General features: G+C 36.6%; 1 protein-coding gene across 7 annotated transcripts in view; it reads right to left on the reverse strand.

The window, feature by feature from the left end:
* Nucleotides 1-247: 247 nt before the first annotated feature.
* Gab1 (GRB2 associated binding protein 1) overlaps nt 248-22,061 on the reverse strand; it is a 117,030-nt gene continuing 95,216 nt past the window's right edge. For 5 of the 7 annotated variants that reach the window (XM_040293262.2, XM_005327558.5, XM_040293264.2 and 2 more), the window contains 5 exons: nt 15,168-15,257; nt 13,464-13,557; nt 12,385-12,508; nt 7,239-7,361; nt 248-4,659 (listed from right to left, as the gene is read on the reverse strand). In XM_040293262.2, coding sequence (XP_040149196.2) covers nt 4,501-4,659; nt 7,239-7,361; nt 12,385-12,508; nt 13,464-13,557; nt 15,168-15,257 — 590 coding nt within the window. In that variant the 3' untranslated portion in view covers nt 248-4,500. The remainder of the gene's footprint in view (nt 4,660-7,238; nt 7,362-12,384; nt 12,509-13,463; nt 13,558-15,167; nt 15,258-22,061) is intronic. The other 2 variants (XM_040293263.2, XM_005327559.5) reach the window with 1 other exon arrangement.

Consider the following 22,061-nt stretch of genomic DNA (forward strand, 5'->3'; position numbering starts at 1 on the left):
GAGTTTCCTATTTAGAGCAGGTCATATTTTAGCATGACTTAGTGAAATCTCTGTGCAGAAAATGTGTGACCCTAAAGACATGGGTCTAATAAGTTCAATTAATAGCAGAAATGAGGTTCTGATCCAGGAACCTCTATGGAAGGGTTGGAATCCATCCTTATTAAAATATTTGCAAATACACATGTATATGTCCTTAGTTCACAATCTCAGTATCCAAATCATCTACTTAAAGGTCCTGAAACCAAACTGTTTGAAAGTTTTTATTTGGGTAGCATAAAATATCTACAATTGGATCTTTACAAAAGAAGATGTGCAAAAGGGGAGAAGTAAATTTATACATAAGATTTTGCTGCTGAAATGTGGGAAGACATCAATAATCAACTTAGGTTCCAGAACTCATGCATAACGGTCAGAACTTTGTCTTCCTTAGGTAAAGGAAGTAGAAACTATGTTAATCCCCTGGTGAATTAGTTTATAGAAACTCAAGAGATTATACTGAACCTAAACAAAAATAAATCTATGGGAAGGGAAGACAGACTAAATTATTTCAAATCATAATAGTACATAAACATATTTAGAAAGACTGAAAACAATTATCTCAATAATATGACATTGGTTTTCAAGGCCATGATGCCATCGATACTCATTTACATTGTGGCATTTCATTTCATGGTTCAGTATTTAAAATCACATAAAAATTTACGCATAACATCAAGTGTGACTGTAAGTAACTGTTATCCTGGGATATATGTCTCTTTCTTGCTCTGTAAATCCAGATGATTTGGCCACGTATACAACCCTGTCACTGACCTGACTACTCCACAGCAGAGGGCGAGACCTACCAGAATGATCCACAGACAGGGGCACCTCACTGTAAAGCCTCAAAAATTTTGCAGTCATTCACACTTGGAGTGGACCAAAGGAAGGAGGCATTAAGAGTTTTTGAGAAAACAGAGAATTACAATCAGAATCTATGGCACAGTAAACAAGCATATAGTAGTTAACATTTTAACAAAATATTTAAAAAGTATTGTTTTCTCTGTAGGGGGAAAGCAGACAACTCTCCAGTAGTAGAAAAAGAAAAACCAACCCTGATATTCAATTTCCAGTTTAAATACACTTGTGAACAGGAAGATTGTGAACCCCATTAATTAATATAAAAACTCCAGAAGAAATTATGACCTTAATGTACAACAGCATTTCTATATCAAATTAAACTTAGTATCTGATTAAACACACCCATAGTTCCTTTATGGAATTCTCTAAAATGCTCACAGTAAAAAATGTATAAACTAGAGTGTAGATTAAAACATCTTATATAGCTTGAGTGATACCTGCTGTGGGTTAAATAGCTTCAATTTTTAAAGTATGAGTTTTGACTTTTGAAAGCAGAACTGTGTTTTGGCATTCAAACCTATATAAGATCTTACAATTTTGTCTTGGGTATGGTGGCACATACCTATAATCCCAGCAACTTAGAAACTTAGTCTCTGTCTCAAAATAAAAATAAAAATGTCTGAGGATGTGGTCTGGTGGTAAAGCACCTCCAGGTTCAATCCTCAGTATCAATCAATAAATAAAATTTTAAAAAACTTAAAAATTTTTTCAAATAAGGAATACAAGATATGAAACATCAAATCTGGGGGAAAGATTTCTGATCTCTAACATTACATGGGTAATGAGTGGTTTTCATCCCATGCCTCCCTGAAATCTAGCTTCTTGGAGGTGATTTACAGGTGAGTTAAAAGGATATCATTCAATTTAGTTTAAGTGCATATTTAAAAACTTACTAAAACCACACATCCTAACACATACCTTATTTTACCACACTGGAGACTGCTTATGTGTTAACTTCTACTACCAAGATAATTTATATCTTTATATAGTCTTTGGAAGATTATTTCAGCTATCTCTAATTAAAGACTCCTCCAGAGATGTGTGTTTGGACTGTTATTATAAGCACTTATATTCGTGTTTTATTGATAGCACTCAAACCGCTAAGATTTCCTCCACCATAACTCCACATTTGTGTTATTCAGAAATCTTGTTTTTTATAGTAATGAACTAACAAGTTAACATAAGCAGAAACTTGAAAAACATTTATACAGATAAAATCGACCTTGGAGGGCTATATGTATTGAAATAATACATTAAAAATTTAAAAATATTCTAGTCCTGAAAAATGTTTGAAAAACAATGTTCTATAAAGAAACCATCTTTTAATTTAATTTGTTAATACAGAATTTAATGTGATTTAGTTTTTTAAAGCAAACTACCTTTATAATAACATTTCAATTCTCTTTTATTTTTTTGGTGCTGTAGATTGAACCAGGGCCTCACAAATGCTAATGAGTACATGATCTACCATTGAGCTACATCCCCCAGACTCTCCATTCTTCAGCATAATGGTAAGTATTCTAAAAAACAGAGTGTTGCAGATCTACAAAAAGTGAGTAACTTGTAAAAAAGCTGAGAAACTACACTGAAAACATTCATAATGGCTTTAGACCCTCCATATAGGCAGCTTTAAGGAAATATTTTTATTTCTGAATTAATCATATATTTGTTTTGGGTTTTAAACTTCAAAATACGTTCCTCCTCCAGGTAAAATGTCAATGGTGTACCTTTACACATCAACTGTATTGTGTGTTTTGACAGTTTAGGCATATTTCAATGATTTTAGATTTTTATTTTGTGGTTTTATTATAAAACAGCTTGCACACCAAAATCAAACAGATCTTTTTTTATTTAAAAATCCACCTCAAAATTCAGTTCTGGGTTTTAGTTTTTGTTTAAAATAAAGCAAACATTTAAAAGCATCACATATTACTAGTCTATAATTCATCTTGTAATTAGCACATAGTTTGTGGACTGGGAAGTTAACCCAGCACATGGATCAGGCACAGTACTAGGGCCAAAGGGCCAGAAATCAGGGCACATCTGTGTACTCAGGCAACAGTGAGAGGTCTGAATGGAGTGGGTTGTGCCTCAGTGGTGGGCACCCCATTTCAATGCCCCCCCCCAAAAGCTGTAAGTCTGAAATCAATACATAAGAGACTGTCTGTGACTTAGGTAATAAAAAAGAACCCCAAACAACTATATCTGTTTTCTAAAGTGTGTTGCAAAGCCAAGAAAGATGAATATAACTGTAGTCTCACAACAGTTTGTGGTCTTGACATCTGTGACACAGGACCATGTTATAGGTGAGACAGAATTATGCCATTCCTCTGGTGGTGTTGGAAGGGGTCCGTGGGTAGAAGACTTCACATTACAGCAAGGCTCTGATATTTCACGAACAGGGGCAGTGAAGAAAATCACAGTACAAAATCCTAAATTCTTTTACTGGAAAAACAACAGGTACTACATGAGAATCACTAATATAACATCTATTTTTTAAAAAAATGAAGATATAAAACATTAATTGCATAGGAATTTAAATATAAGGCCAAGAAGAATATTAAGTAAAATAAAATCATAGAAAGGGCACTATGGTGTCAAAAGATAGAATTTCATTCTTAAGAGTAATAAATCTCAATTACTGTCTAATTAAGAATCACAGTATGTTGCTATTACTAACAGTGAATGTCAACTGTTTCCTTAACTCCACACTGGAAACCAATATTAGGATGAAGAACAACACAACTAAAGCTCATTGTCTAAACCTGATCAGTGTATTAGCACTTCAGTGCCCGGTACGTACCTGATTAGTTATATTATCTACCTTTTGCAAGTAATGCTCAATACATGTTAACAAGCGTAAGAGCATGTCATCACTGCACGCTGTCAATGATTTTCAGGGTTACTTGATAGTGTAATTTATATTCAGTCTTTCAAAGGTGCAAGATCCCACCCGGCAGAATCTTCACTCAACCAAAAACACTGTCATTAACAAAATACAACAAAGTCCCTCCATTAAAAACTAAATGTACATGAACCGGAGAACTAGGTCCTGACACCAATATATACACTATCCTCAGCATACTGAAAGGCAGTGGAGGACTTGGTAGTTCAAGCTAATGGTTACCACCTGTGATGTCAGGTAGAAAGCTAATTTGGGATCCTACTTCTCATTTTCACGTTGTTAGATTGTAGTTTCAACAGCAATTTCCAGATCTAAAAGTAGTTTAGTTAACTTAGTATTGTTATAGAGAGTAGTGTGAGGAAAAAAAAACCAGGAACTCCCAAAGGAATTCCACTAAGGTTCATCGAGAAGACCCAAACCAACGTTTTAAATGAAAAAGTACATAAATACAGTAATACTACAAATGTGTTAACTACGGGACCAATGTTTCTCTGGGAGCTAAATGCGACTATTTTTCCACATTATTTACATGTTACAAATTGTTCAGATACCACAAAGCACCATTTCCAATCCCAACTGCTTGATTATGTGTGACAAGTCCCTTGACTTCAACTCTGTTCACTTGAGGATCTAGTTAGCGTCCTCTTCAAACAGGATTTCTCTCTACATTTGGTTCTCTTTTGTTCAAGGTGATATGTTCACTTCACACCCTTGGTTGGTGTTTCTGATTCCGTGGACTGTCTTCCATCCGTCCAGGCCTCTCGGGTACTCTTCAGAGCCAGGGTCTTCTGCTGGTCAACCACGACATAATCCACTCTCTCATCCGCCACACTGCTTCCTGAGCCACTGCTCTTTTGCTAAAATGCAAAGAAAAAACAAAAATTGTACATTAAAAAAGTAAAGTGGGACTGAGTGAAATTCAGTCTTAAAACGGACATACATGCACTATGGATATTCTTGAAATTCTATTGGCTCACAAAGAAATACCATTAACTACCTCAGTTTAACAATGCTTCTATAATTTTAAATTTTCTCTTTAATTTAAAATTATAGAAGAATTCACACTAACACCCCCATCAGAGATGTTATTCATAGGAAACGGACAGAAAATACCTAGTTCATTTTTTTAAAAATTTTTAATTTGTTCTCTTTAGTTATACATGGCAGTAAAATGTACTTTGCCGTATTATAGTTCATCTTAACATATGCAGATTGATTCTCCCTTTAACTTGACTTTTTTTTTTTTTTGAAATCCAGTGTTTACTTTCAGAGCTAAGAAATGTGTGGGTTTTTTGTTTGTTTTGCTTCATTGTTGATTTTTGCAAAGCAACAGTTCAAGAACAATCAATTACATGGGCTGATGCTCTTTGACTCTCCAAATCCAGCCTGACACTAGATAACTTAAATGTGATTATTAATGCATTGCTGGGCTCACTAGAAAGAAAATAGCTAATTATAAGAAAAATGGAGGGAGAGGTTAAGGCATGGAAAGAAACCTTGTCTTCAGGATGGATGTCAATCTAGCAGAGCCACCAGGAGGCTGGGGGAAGGAGGTCATGCTGAACCTAAGGCTATCCTGTTAAGCTGTGGTCCCCGAGGGGAATGAACTATGGTAGTAGTAGCTCCTGCTTCCTAGCAAAAGGTAATACAAATCTTTTCTGGAGGAAATTTAGGTCCTCAGGATTTGCAATTAGATAATGTACAAACACACAAGCCAAAAAGAATGAGTTAGCAGCTGGGCGCAGTTGCGCATGCCTGTAATCCCAGCAGCTCAGGAGGCTGAGGCAAGAGGATTGAGAGTTCAAAGTCAGCCTCAGCAACTTAACAAGGCCCTAAGCAACTCAGTGTTGCCCTGTCTCTAAATAAAATAAAAAAAGGGCTGGGGATGATCAGTGGTTAAGTGCCCCTGGGTTTAATCCCTAGTACCAAAAAAAAAAAAAAAAAAAAAAAAAAAAGCAGAAACAATAAACACAAATTTAAATCTCCAAGGACTTCAGACTATCAAAGTTACTGCATTGACAGCATAAAACATATATGTATAAAATGTTTAAAGGAACTAAAGCATAAATATAAAAGGAATAAAACAAATAAGAAATCCGAAGTTGTTAAAATCAGCAAACTGTACTTTAGAAATGAAATATAAAATAATTGAATAGAGAATTAGTGAACTTGGTGAAAGATGTAAAGAAAGATCTTTAAGCACAGAGAGATTAAGCACAGAGAGATGACAAGCAGAAATTATAAAAGAATGGTAAGAGATCTAGAAAATACAGACATCCTAACATGTCTAATCAGAAATGTCAGAGGAGAGAATAAACAGTAAAAAGAATGACTGACATTTTTCCAGAGTTGAGAAAAAATTGCAAACCCAGAAATTGAAATAGTAGCACAACTTCTACTAAGCAGGACAAATAAAAAGCAATTCATGTCTAGACATTGTTGGGAAACTGCAAAATGGCACATACAGAGGAAAGAGCTTAAAATCAGCCAGACAGAAAGGATAGGTGACCTGCATAGGAACGGCCATCGGACAACAACATACTTTCCAATACAAGGGACAGAAGCAAGGTGAAGGGGGAACAGTGTCTTCTACGTGGTGAAAAAGTTACTGTCAGTCAAGAGCTGTCTGCTGAACCTGTCTTGTTTTCCAAGATAAAGCAAAATCAAGACATCACATAAAACAAACAAACAAAAAGTGGAAAAGATTTACCACCCACAGAGCTCCACTAAAGAAACTTCTAAAAACTACATTTCAGAAGGAAGAAAAATAATTACAAGAAGGAGAGTCTAAGATACAAAAAGAGTGATAGACAAAGAAGTTGGTAAGCAGGTAGGAAGACGTAAGTCAATGCTGTTTACAAAATGGATTCCTACTAATACTACTAATCGTGGGCTTAACAAAAGAAAAAAATTGAAATTTTGGACAGAAAGAACACATAATTTGAGATAACTTTCTAAAAAAGAATGAAGATATTGTTTACCTTAAGAATCTGTTAAGCAATCATCTCAGTGATAAAAACAGAAAATGTCTAACCGCCATACCATCAGAAAGAAGAAAGTTACTTTATCAGTCTCCATAATTTTTTCTTTCTTTTTTTTTTGAGGGGGGGGCGGAATACTAGGGATTGAACCCAGGGGGTGCTCCACCACTGAGCCACATTTCCCCGCCCCTTTTATTCTTTGAGACAAGGTCTCTCTAAGTTTCTGAGCTAGTCTTAAACTTGTGATCCTCCTGATCCAGCCTCCCGGGTCTCTGGATTTCAGGCGTGTGCCATTGTGCCCGACTCAGACTCCACCATTTTGTTGCAGTTTTCAAAAGTGCATTAAGTAATAGACTTCATTAAATTTAAATTAAACATAATAAAGGTTTCCCCAAGGAGACAATGCTGGTTGAAAGTGCACGCTAACTACATTTGTGGAATGAGGTTTCACTCACCTTCCGCGGTGGTGTGGACTTCCCAGAATCTAAATCTAGATCAAGGTACTCCACCTGCTTGTCTCCTTTGGGCTTGATCATAGGACTGCTTCCTCCATCAAGGCTATTACTGCCAAAAAGATTCTGAAAGTGAACCACAACAACACCAGCCGTCAAACATTCATGAAACACACCATTCATCCTTGTTCATTTGAGTTGGGGGCCTTAAAACTCCTGGGCTCAAGAGATCCTCCTGCCTCAGCCTCCTGAGTAGCTAGGAATACACATGTGAGCCACCACCACTGATACATACCATTCACCTTGTACTTGCTTTTCAAAAGAACAGGGCTAGAAAAAATGTCTGCTTAGAAAATTAAATAAACTCTTAGGATTGAATGAAAATAAATAATATTTTAAATATATTAAAACTTAGAGGAAGCCAAAAGTAGTTTCAGAAGTTAAATTTGGTTAAACTTAGACTGGGGAAATCAAATCACAGCTTGGCCATAAAAGTTCAATCTCAACATTATTAAAATTATATTGTACTCAATTACATTTTTATAGCAGAGGCTCCTTATACCCACTGCTTTCAAATTAAATTTAAAAGAAAGCTTCTATGGTTAATTTAAAGGCTTTCACGCAAAAACATTAGTTTTGAGTTAAATATATTATCTCAAGGTTATAGATAATGATTCCAAAGTCTATTTTATTTAATCATCTGGACTTCTTTTAACCAATTAATTTCCTGTCTTTTCTTAGTTTGATCTCTTCCTTTCTAAAAGGAAGTGTACAATAGGACTACTCTCTAAAGTAAAATAAAGAAAATAGGAAGATAGAGGATAGCAATAAACAAGAACCAAAAAGCTAGAGGCTTGAGAAAAATAAAAATGGATCAGGTTAGCAGGAACTCGAACCAATGCTAAATAGGAGGAGGGCGAAATGCCCTTATGTCCCTACGTTCACTCTCTTTTGTATCCTAAGTGTGTGCCAACATGACTTGCCACCATGCACACCGCTGTTCCCCCATCTAGAAATGCTGCCTCACAAGGAAGGCCGCATGCTCATTAGGGACTTGTGCATGAATCTGGTTCCGTTGACTCTTTGAGTTGCTGTTTCACCCCTATCTCCCATGACCCACAGTTAAAGTAGAGAGAGTTGTGTTTAAAAGAAAGAACATTTGCTAGAAAAATACTCAGTTTATTCCCTCATGTGGTAGTGGGGCTGCTGACAGGCAGTAAATATCCTTTTATAAATTAGAAAAAGGTGCTCCTTTCTCTGAAGTGACACACTCTGTGCCAGGGCCCACAGCCTGATGAGGGGCCCCACATGGCCTGGATTTCATGTGGTGGGGTGTAAGAGTGAAGCAAGCAACTGCACAGGTGAATGCAATATCCCTATTTAAAGAAAAATAATTTTAAATCAAATTTCTCAACAACTGCAAATAAAATATTGAAATTAACATGTAGGGTTGAAAAATATAAGAAAATTTTGCTCAAGCTGAATTGCTAAAGACAGTACCCCCCATTTTACTAATTCATGAAGAAGCTGAAATCAGTGTCATTTTTTCCCCCTGCATAAGGCCGTATTTTACTCTCACAACCAATCAGCTGGGAGGGTAAGCAATATTCCATGTTCAAAGGTGATGGATAACAACCCACATCCCATGTTTCCCTGCCTGGAAACGCCTAGAAATGTTCACAGTGTTATAAAGATATAAAGGGAATCCATAAATTCATATGACCTGCTCATTTAACCCTAATAAGTTGTCCCCAAAGAGAACTTCTCAGAACTGCTAGTTAAGTTTTATGTCTAGTGACTACTAAAACTGGAAATGTTTAAGTATTGTTAAAATCTGTGTGTCGATGAGGAAGTCTATTTGTTCTTGATCCGGTTTCAACAGGGAACAGTCTTCCTCCGTGTTCTAGCCTTTCACCCATTGTGTTTCCAAAATAGTTTTTTGAGGAACTGTGAAAACTGTGGGAATTATCGTGTTCTGTAAATTAAATAACAAAACAGTAATGCTAGATTTTTCTAAAATTCTTCAAAAAACATCATTTAGGATATGTATGTTGTGATTATCTAACAATTTATGTCTTTAGTAATAGTGTACCATCACTTAAATTTCAGGTATTAAATTAAGGGTTCAAATGTTTGACATTGATCTTCATACAAATTAGTGGACAGCATCACCAATTCACTGTTTCACTGCCTGTGACAGACATAATCTCCTAGGAAATGAGCTGTAAAATGTCCATTTCAAGAATTTGGTCTTCATTGTATGAATAAACCAGAAATGGTCTGATCCTGTCTCAACTGAGAACTTTAAGGTTAGTTTATTACTGACTTCATCAGCATGCATTAGATCCAGTGAACTTCCATGGTGTTTCGTGAGTACACTAACTTTCCAATATTGTTACAACGATCACATAATTTTCTAAGGAAGAGTTACATGTACTACAAGGAGGCCTTGTAGGTGGCGCTCATGGCTCAGTTGACTTTTCTACTGCACATGGTAGACAGATACTTCCACCTGGGTCATTTTTGGTCATTTCTAACACTTATGACCAAAGTTCTTCAGCAATCCATCAGTGATTATTTAGACATCCCTCCTGGCAAATAAATGTGGTTTTCTAGTTTAATGTCATAGGTACAAAAATATATATTTTTACTTCCTTTGACTTCTGACTATAATGGTCTTTTTTCTGGTCTTTTACCTTCACCTATGACAAATTCTACTTTCAGACTTTTACATTGTCTTCCTAAGATTTTTATGGTTACTTACTATTTTGAGCAAAAGTATAAAATCTCATCTAGCTCAGAAAATACTCTAATTATTAGAAAAAAAAATTGGTTCAACTACCTAAAGATGAAAGTTGGTGACAGTATCTACTCTGATGAAGTATTACTGATTCTCTCACTTGAGTCTATTCACTATAGTGAGGAAACAAATTAAATTAATAAAAAAAGATAGAACAACTACTCAACAAGTAAAAAAAAAAAATTGAATCCAAAAACTAAGAGTCAGTAAAAAATTTTCTGCCTTGAGTAATCTCTAAAATCATTATTGGTCTAATTAGTTACAGTCAAATTCAATGTTGACTTAAATATTATAAATTATTTTTGAATATTTCATAAATTTGTTAATTTTTAAAGTTAACCAGTATAGCACCAAATCGAGCTTTCCATATCATTTCATTATGATTGCTATTATACGTGTCTGAGGGACCTTATTCGCTTAAAGTCTATGCAGAATGAAAGACAAATTCATTGACTGAACTGAGCTTACTTACAACAAAGAAAGAAAATAAGACCTCCAAAATGTGACTCAAAAATTAGATATTCAATATTTGCTTATCCTGTTGTTCTTCAACTGCTCTCCCTTCTCCCATGATGGGGCCTCTTGTTTTTTTTTTTTGGTACCAGGGATTGAACTCAGGGGTACTTGACCACTGAGCCACATCCCCAGCCCTATTTGTATTTTATTTAGAGACAGAGTCTCGCTGAGTTGCTTAGTGCCTCATTGTTGCTGAGGCTGGCTTTGAACTCACGATCTTCCTATCTCAGCCTCCCAAGCCGCTGGGATTACAGGTGTGTGCCACCATGCACAGCTCCATGATGGAACTTTTATGTGAGTCCAATGTCCCTTTGAAAAAAGGCTATTTCCCAGACCCTTCTGTGTCTGAAAATGGCCATAGTTCTGATTTCTGGTTTGTCTGTGGCCATTTTCAGGAACCTTTTTTATGAGCTGCTGGATTGAACCCTTTGCTCCTGCTCCCTTTGCCCCCCATCCTACCCTGCAGTCTGTGCGTCAATCTGCTGGCTGGAACATGACCTTACTCCATAAACATGTGAGCTACATGCAGAGGGCACTACCTTGCAGAGCTAAAGAGGCCAGGATCCCAAAAGATTCTAGAGCTCTCAACTGACTCTCTGGATTTTTGCATGAGGAAGAAAGAAACTTCTTTCTTAAGTCACTGTTAAACAGGTTAGTAGATACTAAATAGGTCTAGTAGATACTCTATATAATAAGATACAATAAGAGAATAAGCAAAAGAGAATTATTTTTAAAAATTAAAATTGGTTTTTATTCTGAAACATCTGAAGTATTTTTTTAGATTTCTGAGAAACAAAACATTTGCTGCTATGATAAAGTTCTCATGCCTTGTGGCAATACAGCCAACCTTAAAAATATTATGTTTATAACAGGTCTTCTTTAATCTTTAAGCCCAAGGGTATATTCTCGAAAGATTATCAAGAATCTCCCGTATAAGACCTTCTCACCACAAGAATGTCATTGCTTGGGCCTGGAAAAAGACGTTATCGAATACTTCCAGTATATTTTTCTGAAGAGTATCAAAAACTGAGCACATCTTAAATGAAGTACTTCTAGAAAACCGCTATAGATGGATCAGGAAATGCACCCCCAAAAGCCCATACGTTAAAGGCTTGGTCCTGATTGTAGTCCTACTGGAATGTGGTGGAATTTTGAGGAGGCAGAGCTTAGAGGGCTTAGTGATGCATAGAGAAGTACAAGACTTTCATATAAATATTAAAAAATTTTAGAATTCCTATTTTTTTAAAGAAAACCTTCCTCTATGTATACATATAATACAGATACATGTTCCTAAGTTTGTAAAATGATTCTTATGATTTATTTGTATTTAAATAAAACTCAACTAAGTAACCCCCTAAGAAACTACTATATTTCTTGAGGTCTTCGTGGGTATGCCTTTGAAGGGATTGAGATCCTGGTCTCCCTTCTTGTTCTCTCTTGTTTTCTGGCCATGAGGTGAGTGTTTGGCTCTGCCACTTACTCTTGCCAAGATGTACTACAAAAGGCCAAAGAAACAGAGCCAACTAATCCTGGACTGCAACCTCTAAAGCTGTGACCTCAAATGAACTTTTTCTCTTTATAAGTTCATTAGTTTAAAAAGTATTTGTTATAGTAATAGAAAGCTGATTTATCAGAAACTTTTGTTTTTCAATGATTTACAGTTATATTAAATTTTGACTCTTTACTGGTTTTAGATTTTATCCAAGTTGTCTTTGGTTGTGTTCCCTTAAGTACTGGAAGAAAGAGACATGAGGGTAAAGTTTATAGACTGAAGGAAAATTAGAGCAAAACACCGCTTAGGAAAGGAGAGGATCAGGCAAAGAGTTTACATACTGGATCTTCGCTGGACAGGTTGGGGTTCATGGGCACATAATTCTCCTCGCTGTCATGTGAGTCACTGCTTGACGTTGTGCTGTGCACTGAATCCGGTCGTGGGGACAAGGGAAACCTAGAGGAGCTAATCACAGAAATTATCATCATATATGTAAACCTTGATGAAAACTTCTGAAATCACTCCCCCAAATAAAAATGAAGGTGTGCATGCCTTCTGAAATATTCATTTACATTGATTGTACACATTAATTACAACAGAATTTATTATATACATTAAAATGCAACTAACATAGATGTATTATAAAAGGAGATTTGGACGTCAAATTATATTGTGTAATACAAACAAAAGATAAGTTATTACTAGTGATGTGTAGAGAAGTAAAAACTTTCATATCAATATAAAAAGATTTAAGAATTCCTATTTTCTAAAAAAACTTCCTCTAGGTATACATATAACACAAATGCACGTTCCTAAGTTTGTAAAATTATTCTCTTTTCCCCATATGTATATGTAAATAAATCTCAATTAAGTAATCCCCTAAGAAACTACTATATTTTCCAGATCAGTAGTTCTCAGATATTTTTGGTCCCATGAATCCTTGATACTCTTAAAAATATTAAGAACCTCAACTTAATATGAATTATTCTACTGATATTTATCATATCAGAAATGAAAATAGAAATATTTTTAAAATACAAGAGTACACAAATGCACATTAATTGTCACAATGATATCATGACATATCATGAGAACTCACATGATCTGGAAAGTTCCACTGCACACAAAGAATGGAAAAGGCAAATGACATCTTGGTATCTTAATGAAAATAGTTTTGATACAGAGTCCTCAAAAATCTAGATAAATTTCTTAATAATGAAAATTCTAGATAGTATGTTATACAATGTGTTTTTTTAATATATATTTTTTAGTTGTAGATGGGCACAATGCCTTTATTTTACTTAGTTGTTTTTAATGTGGTGCTGAGGATTGAATCCAGTGCCTCACACATGCTAGGGCAAGTGCTTTACTACTGAGCCACAACCCCAGCCCTTACACTATGTATTTATAAAGTACTTACTCTCGAGCAAAACTCCTCGTGATGGGAGATCTAACTGGAGCTTGAAATTCTTCCCATTCTGGCAAAGGTTTTATTTCTAAAGGTGCAGGCTTGGCTGAAAAGAAAGGGAGAAGGGAAGAATTGGGTGTATAGAACTTTGGGAAGCAAACAAGATCCTCTGCATCTCAATTTTTATATAATAGAATATACCCGAGACCAGCTAGCTTCACACATGAAACACAGTTCATGGATATTACATGATGTGACACAGCTCAATGCTTAGAAAAAATATGTTTCATGATTGTTTTAAGCTCCATCATGCATGTTGCTTCTTAATTTAATGTTTTGTGAGTGTAATCTAAATGTTTACAAGAAAAAGTAATGTGACCCAATTCCTTTATAGTTGCTTGATTTATACTTTTCATTATTTCATTCACTCATTCTTTTACTAATTTCATCCTCAATATAGAAATGTAATCATCTACATAAAAATGTTACTATTCTTCAATACGGAAGCATCAGTTACACAACTAAGCAGGTAAAATGATGCATAGGGAGTATTAAAACCAAAAATTTAGTAAAAATCCAGAACAAAATTTTGCTAAAACCAAAAGGATTAATTATCAAATCATTTAAATCAATTCACATACCATCTGGAAACAAAACAGAGTAAATTATATCTTTGGACTCAAATTCTGCTTTAAGGCCATAATTATTTTAAACAATCACTCCAAACTTTTAGCTTAATTTAACCAATGAATCCTTTACCAAATTAAGTAAAATTAAGTAATGCTTTATTTATTAGAGGCCTTTACTTATTTACCTCATTATTGCAGTAAACAGTTATTAGAACTAATTTGTACCAGAGTTTTTGGCCTATTCCTTAAAGTCAAGACTGAAATGTTTTTTCAGAAAGGTACAGAGTAAGCAGAAAAATGAAAATACCATTTTTAAATATTAATTATATTATAGAAAACTGCTCAGATGCATTGAATAAATATCTCAATCATGTTTCATCTTGCTACTTTCAAGAAAAACATTCACTTTGCCATGTTTCCTTAGTCTTTATTGATGTATGTGAAATTTTAATCAATTTGGTTACAGTTACCATCAAACTACAAAATAGGTAGTCATTTCAAAAGACTATATAGACTCCCTGGGGCCCATAGGTATTTTTGTTAACTCAAATATAATGCAGGTTGATTTACTAAAATTGAGTTAAAACAGTTTTGCGTGTCTACTTTAGACATGTACAGAATTAAGCTGACTGAATGTATTTTATAATTTTTAGTGTTTTATTCTTTTGACACCCAAAGGCTAATAGTAATTTATCTAAGTAACGGCATAATTAAATACCTGGAAATAAAATTTGTGTGTGTGTGTGTGTGTGTGTGTGTGTGTATAAGATAACTGGGAATCACAAGCAGTTCACAAGCTTAAAGAAAACAATGTTTCATTGCGTAAAACATTAAAAGAATAAGACAAGACTGAATATCACATATTATCTAATATCTAACATGCTGCTGTTAATGGCTAAGTAGAATCAGTACATTATGAAAAGCATTCACTTTAGAAATAACATGCTTTGGGAAGCTTTATTTGCAACAGCAGTAGTATTTAAGGATCCTCTTTTGTTTGCTTTTTTAAGAAAAAAAAACAAAACACAAAACATGAAATAATAAAATTCCCAGCGCCCCAGAGAGCATGCGGTGCTAAAGTACATACCCTTTCTTCTTGTAGCAAAGTCACCTATGGTTTGTGAATCAGTTCGCTCTAAACCATGGGGTTTGGGTCTTAAAATTTTAGGACTTTGACCTAATTGGTAGAAAGAAGACTCTCTTAATATAATGTTATTTTTAAACTGGAAAAAAGGGTTCTGTTAAAAAAAAAAAAAAGGCAGCAGAGCCCTATGCAGAAATGTTGTATCTCCAAGGCATAAATTGTTTGTGGAAAATATTCCAACCTTGCTACACATCATTCATGCTCAGCACAAGGGGAAGGAGGAAGGCCCATGCGACAAGGTAAGGAGTCAAGGGTTATAAGGGGTGGCAGTATTTTAGTGGGAAACCAGCCGGGTTGGTTATCGCTATTTAAGGGAAGTGAGGAAAAACACATGCCCTGTTAGTTTTTCTTCTAACATGACTTAGAAAACGGGATCCAATAAAACATGACGAAATCCCTCAGTGAGATGTATGAAGTTTGGTGTTCATGAGAAAGTATGAAGGCCTGCTTCCCTACGATACTACTTTTTTCATTTGGTACAGAAGGTTTAAAACCCAAATCTGACTATTCCTGCACCTCCTGACTAGGACCTTGTACAGAAGCAGGTGGCCACTACAATATTTGCTAACCTAAGACCAACATTGGTCTGTGTCCCTTGGATACATAGTAACTGCCCAGTGACTTCATCTTCCAAGGAGGAGATGTTTATATTCTGGCACTGGTGATTGTCCAGCTTCAGCACAATGTACTGGAAAGCAGAAATGCAGTTGCCATCATTTTCCTGTCATTTTCACCTATAAGAATTGCCAAAAAACCTTGTGAAAAGTACCCTGTTCACAGCTGTTGGTTTCACACCTTTCCCCATTAGAAGTCTGGATGCCAGAGTCGCAAAATCATGGGATCAGTAATTTAAGTTACCCTGTTCTCAGTGGTACCAAATTTCATTTATTCTTAGAATTTACAAAGTTGAGGTGACATCTACCAGATGGTAAGTTAGAATTTGCTGGTCAGAGGCTGATATGTAGCACCTCATCTATTGAAATCAAAAACTTTCTTAAGATATGATTCAGGCGATGGCTGGGAATGTAGCTCAGTGGTAGAGCTCTTGCCTGGCATGCATATAAGGTCCGGGGTTCAATCCCAGTATCTCAAAAGATTCAGGCTAAAATGACAGTTCTTTACCCATTTTCTAAGTTAAATAATTAACACATTGAGTTTATTCAGAAATGAGGCAGGTGTAGTTTAAAATGTGAGTAATCGTATTTTGGGCAAGATATACTCCCTAACCCCTCATGTTATCCAGGGCCTACAAAATGATAAGACATTTTTTCTAAAAGATGTCTGCTCTTTAAACTCCCAACAGCACGCTGCCCTTCAAAAAGAGCAAGAGGCAGAAGGTAAGTTTAGGAAAAAATGTGATTTCCCTGGAGAACCAAAGAGGTTAAGTGACCTGCTCAGGTCACAGCAGGCTCCTGCCAGCCTGCCACCTCCTAGGGAGGTGTTCTTGTACTGTGACCACAACTGCCTTCACCTCTGTCCCTTTTAAAGATACAGAGAGTTATCAGAGGTATATGAAAAATAACCAGGAGCCTCGTTTAAAACCTATGCTTTAGGAGAAGAAAAACAAGAGAGCCTTAGGAAACAGAGTGGAGTTTGAACACCTGTCAACTCTCCAGTTCAGCCGGAGATCTTCTAGCACCCCAGACTGCAAAGTCACAAGCTGGGCAACTCAACTAGAGAAAAGCAGAGACGTGCTCATCACACACTTGTATGTAAGCTGACATTACTTGGAGTATGTGGATATGGCTCTGGGTGCTACACGTCCTTGAATGTCTCAGTTGACATGGATGATGTGATATTGAATAATTACAAAGTAACTTTAGAATTATTTTTGGTTTGCTGGTGTCTACCCACTAGCTGTCCTCACTCCTCCTCTTCCAAAAAAACCCATTTTCCTCAGTTTCTCAGCCTCCTCCTGATTTCCTTTGCTGTGGTTATCTCCCAGTGGTCACTGTGCCATTCCTCAACTTAGCACTCTTGGAGTCCTATCTGTGTGTGTGGTTAAATAATCAAGGTCGAATGACTGCTGTGTCTATCTAACTGTGGTTTCCCACATTTTCTTTAGTCCATATATCAGCTGCCTGTCAAGTCACGCCCAACTGTCCTTTCTCCTCCAAACCATGCCACTTTTCACCTCCAACAGCACTAGCAATGGCATCCTTTCTTGGATCCTTAGAAGTAAAATCTCAGGGCTGTATTTTGAGAGTCCATCTGTATTTGGTCTTAAAATGCTGAAGATCTGCCAATATGTCAAACTTTTATTTTGGAACTGGGGGGTTGAATCCAGGGGTGGTTACTCCCTAAGCCACATCCCCAGCCCTTTTTTTGGTTTGTTTGTTTGAGAAAGGGTCTCACTAAGTTGCTGAGGCTGGCTTTGAACTTGGCAATCCTCCTGTCTCAGCATCCCAAGCCGCTGGGATTACAGGTGTGCGCCACCATGCTGGGCCAATGTATCAACTTTTAAAATGGGAAGCACAAAATGGTAACTAATAGAGGTCAGTGAGAACGTTACCTAAGCTTGGATGAACACTGGCCTGATGGCTGTGATTGAAAATTATCAGAGGTCTATGAGAAATCATCTGGAGCCTCTTTTAAAACTTACGCTTAGGGGAAGAAAAACAAGGCAGGAACAAGCCTACTATTTGTAAAGGAAGAGAAAGTAATGTTAATAGATTAAAAAAAAAATAAAAAAGACACTCAATGCCTATCTTGCAATGGTCTTCTCCAACAAGGAGAAAGATCTTCAAACTGAAAAGAAAAGAAGAAACCATCAGAGCTACTAATGGCCCTGTCATGTGAGAGGAGTGCATGATGGTACCTAGGTACTTTCAAGTTTTATTTAATGAATCACATTTCAAGATACCAAGTGAGTTTACAGACAACACAGAATTCACATATGTAATGTAGGGAAATCATGGAGAATGTGGAAAGTGCCATGAGAACAAGCCACAAATGTCTTTAATGTCCCATTTGTCCCCTGAATTGTGTGCTGTTCTGGTTAAATGGTTTTCTTCTCTTTTTCTCATGCACGACTTTAAAATTTCAGTCCTTTTCCCTTTCATTGTCAATCTATCATTGCTTTACTAATCCATTTGTCTTTCGTTTCTATACAAAAATCAAGCTACAATACATCCTCTAAGACTGCCTTGAGAAATATCTCTGTACTTCATCATTAACAACAAGCAATTATCGAGGGTTTCTTATGCACTCGGTATTCTAAAAATTACTGAACCCTCCCAGAGACTTGGTGAGAAAGACGGGAGGAAAACAGATTTTCATGTTATCACCGAGCAGCTGGTGCCTGCAGAGTCACCCAGACGCTGACTGGCAGTGCCAGGACAGGGATCCTTTGAATCCACATGGAGGGTTTGTGCTCTTATTCCAGTCTGGAACCCGTACTTTAGCTATTGTATTCGTACTGTTTGCTGTGTCCAATGTCTTCTCAACTACATTTTAAGGACTGTACACATTAATAATCACACTTCTCTGAAGGCCTTTTTACCTTCCATGACTAATATATTCTTATTGGTCACAAGAAAAACACGTGAAATATCAGTGACTGTGAGGACGCATGTTATGAGAAATAAGGACTTTTCAAAGAAGTCATGTGATCTAAGGAGGCACAAATAAGGCAGAAGCAGATGCATGATATCAGGGAACTTCATCTTTTCTTCCCCCCCCCCCCTCCACAGTACTAAAAAGACACTCCCTCTCCAGGATATTCCTTGTTTTCTTTTCTTTCTGTGTGCGCGTGGTGGGGGGTACTAGGGATTAAACCCAGGGTCTTACACATGCTGGACAAGCACTCTACCACTAAGCTGTAGCCTCGGCTGTCTTAAGTTTTATTTTGAGACAGGGTCTTGCTATGTTGTTGCCCAGGTGAACCTCAAATCTGTGATCTCATGCCTCATTTATCCATTAAGCGGGGATTACAGATGTGTGCCACCATGCCCAGGGGCTCCTTGGTTGGCTGTTTAGAAAACTATAATATTTTAGTTAGGTTTTAAAAGTGCATGCATTTATAAAACTTACAGGTATGTTCGGCTATATAAAAAGCTCAAGACTGATTTTCAGGTCAAAGCCACAACCCAGGAATGTTGCAGGAAACGCCTGTGTCACTTAGGCATTTTGGCAGCTTTAAGTCCTTCCTAACTCAATTCAGCATTTATGTTCTGGATAGAAAAGTCAGGCCCCAACGGCTGCCTGATATGACTTACGAGAAAAGAAAGGAGGCAAAGGAGTCCAAGTGTACGTAAGCAGTCTCATCTCTGCCTGTCTCCTCTGTGTGCAAATAATCTGAATGTTTTCTGATTGCTATAGAAAACGGTGAACACAGATAAGAAATAAGAAGACTAAATAAAACAAAAACAAAAGTGAGCCACATTGATTCTCACATTCTGAGAGTAAACTGGAGCTTCAACCTTTAAATTCAAGCCAGTTACGACTTGGCTTTCTCCAGACTAGGCCTGAATAAAGAATGCAGCACAATTTGGCAAGCAGCACAGACCATGGTGAGACTCCTATTCGTGCTTTAACCCTTAGAGAGGCTGGTACTTTGGATCGTGCAATCTGCTACCCAATTTTGAGTATAACCTGGTAAATCTGACTCTCTGGTCCAGATCTTTATATATATGGAGAGAGAAAGAGAGAGAGAAGTTTGTTTTCATTATCAAGGAAATCTCCTACAGGAAAGCAAATGTATCCCCCCTGCTGCTCCACCACACCAGGAATTGAACTGAGGGGGACTTAACCACTGAGCCACATCCTCAGCCCCTTTTTATATTTTTTTTTACAGTCAGGGTCTCGCTGAGTTGCTTAGGGCCAGTCTGGGCAACTTAGTGAGACTTGTCCCAAAATGATAGATAGATAGATAGATAGAACTTAGTGAGACTTGTCCCAAAATGATAGATAGATAGATAGATAGATAGATAGACAGATAGATAGATAGACAGACAGATCGATCGATTGATCAGGGCTGGGATACAGCTCAGTGGTAAAGTGCCCCTGGTTTTGATTCCCAGTTCTGCAAAACAAATAAATTGATGAATAGACACAAAAAGGACTTGCACTTCATTTTGAAGTGGCTAAGAAAAAATTCGAATGTATGACTTAATAAATATAAGCTAAAGCTAGATTTGGTTTTATCAAATTTTCACATTATTCTTAAAATAATGATATTTTACTACTTCAAATTTTTCTTTTGTCTCTTTTCTCTATCACCTGAAGGTATATGGGATACAAAGTAATTTTGTTATTTGATAAATTTTCACCAAATACATCTTACAGTAAAGGGTCAGGAAGCATAAAGAGCAGGTGGTCCCCCTGATTAAGAAGCATAAATAAATGTATACTGTGCTGGCCTGGACAACTATAAAACCACACAGCTATCTGTACAATAATTTTATCTCTTTAATGAATTTATGTTCTTTTTTTAAAATATACTTTTACTTGTAGATGAACGCAATGCCTTTATTTTATTTATTTATTTTCATGTGGTGCTGAGGATTGAACCCAATGCCTCACACTTGCTAGGCAAGCACTCTACCTCTGAGCCACAATCCCAGACCTGAATTTGTTTCTATGTGTCATAGAGTTGCAGGATTTTAAAACTAAGGAGCATTCTGTTTTAGAGATGATCTAATTTTATGTTTTAAAATAAGAAAATTAATGCAAAAATAAGTAAACTGATGTGTCCCTTTTTATTTACTAGAAAGGAGTAGTTGTTAATGGTATAAGAGAAAAAAATTCTAGATGTTTGAATTCTTGGTCTTTTTTCCTACTATACTGCTTTTTGATCTCATCAGTGTAACTTATTTTAGGGGCTTACTAGAAAAAAAAAAATCAAAACATCATACTCTAGAAAGTTTGCTATTTAGATGTAAAAGTCCCCAAGCCTCCCCTTGATTTGCTCTTGACCATTAGTTTTTGTTTGTTTGTTTGTTTGTTTGTTTTCCTGGAGGAGGGAAGACACTTTCAAACTGCCAAAAGTTCCTAGAGCCCATGATCTCAAAACAGTGAGATGATTTTTATTCCAAGGAACTGCCTCCAAGAATGCTGGAACAGCTTGCAAAATCACAAATAACTTGTACAAACCATCATCCTAAGAGAAGGGACTCTCATTGAAACCCTACCACTCTTTCCCACTATGGAGCAAGCAGCACACTACAGGATGCTTTGGTAGAATGCAGACTCCAGGAAAAAAAAAAAAAAAAAGTCCTGTGTTTGATGTCTGTTTTCCTTTTTTTGGAAAGTACAGTTCACCAACCTGTTTTGTTTCTTTAAAAGTGAAGAACTCATCCCACATGGCTACATGGCCTCCACGACAATCTCTGTGAATGCTTCTAAAAAACCACTGTAAGTCCTATAAGTTGAGAGTGCCAGAAACAGAATTGGGGTATGCCTTTCCCTTCTGATCCTGTCCCAATTAATGCTTCGAGAACCCTAGAGTCTTGGAAAACTGGGTAAAGTACTCTGAGGGAGATGACAAAAAGAGGGTGAGGTCTCTAACATGTTACATGAAGGAGTACAATCATTTCTTCTATTGCATTCTTAATGCAGAATGAGCTTTCCAGAGCCAACCTGCTTACCTGCATAAAATCCGTTAACGTGCGCACAGAATAAAGTCCAACCTCATGGGTATAGCACCCAGGGATAAGGCACCTGCAAGGCATTTGGCATTTGTTCCTTCTTTTGGTCTTTGCCTATTTCCCTCTTGGCCTCCCACTCACCCACCACTCTGAGCCAGTCTCATCTCCCCTCTGAGGAAGGATTGGAGGATGCTGCTTATGCTAATCAGCAGCTCCTGTGCTGGCTGCCCTACTCGACCACCTTAATTGC

This window comes from Ictidomys tridecemlineatus, chromosome 9 (assembly GCF_052094955.1).
Source record: "Ictidomys tridecemlineatus isolate mIctTri1 chromosome 9, mIctTri1.hap1, whole genome shotgun sequence".
Classification (NCBI taxonomy): Eukaryota; Metazoa; Chordata; class Mammalia; order Rodentia; family Sciuridae; genus Ictidomys; species Ictidomys tridecemlineatus.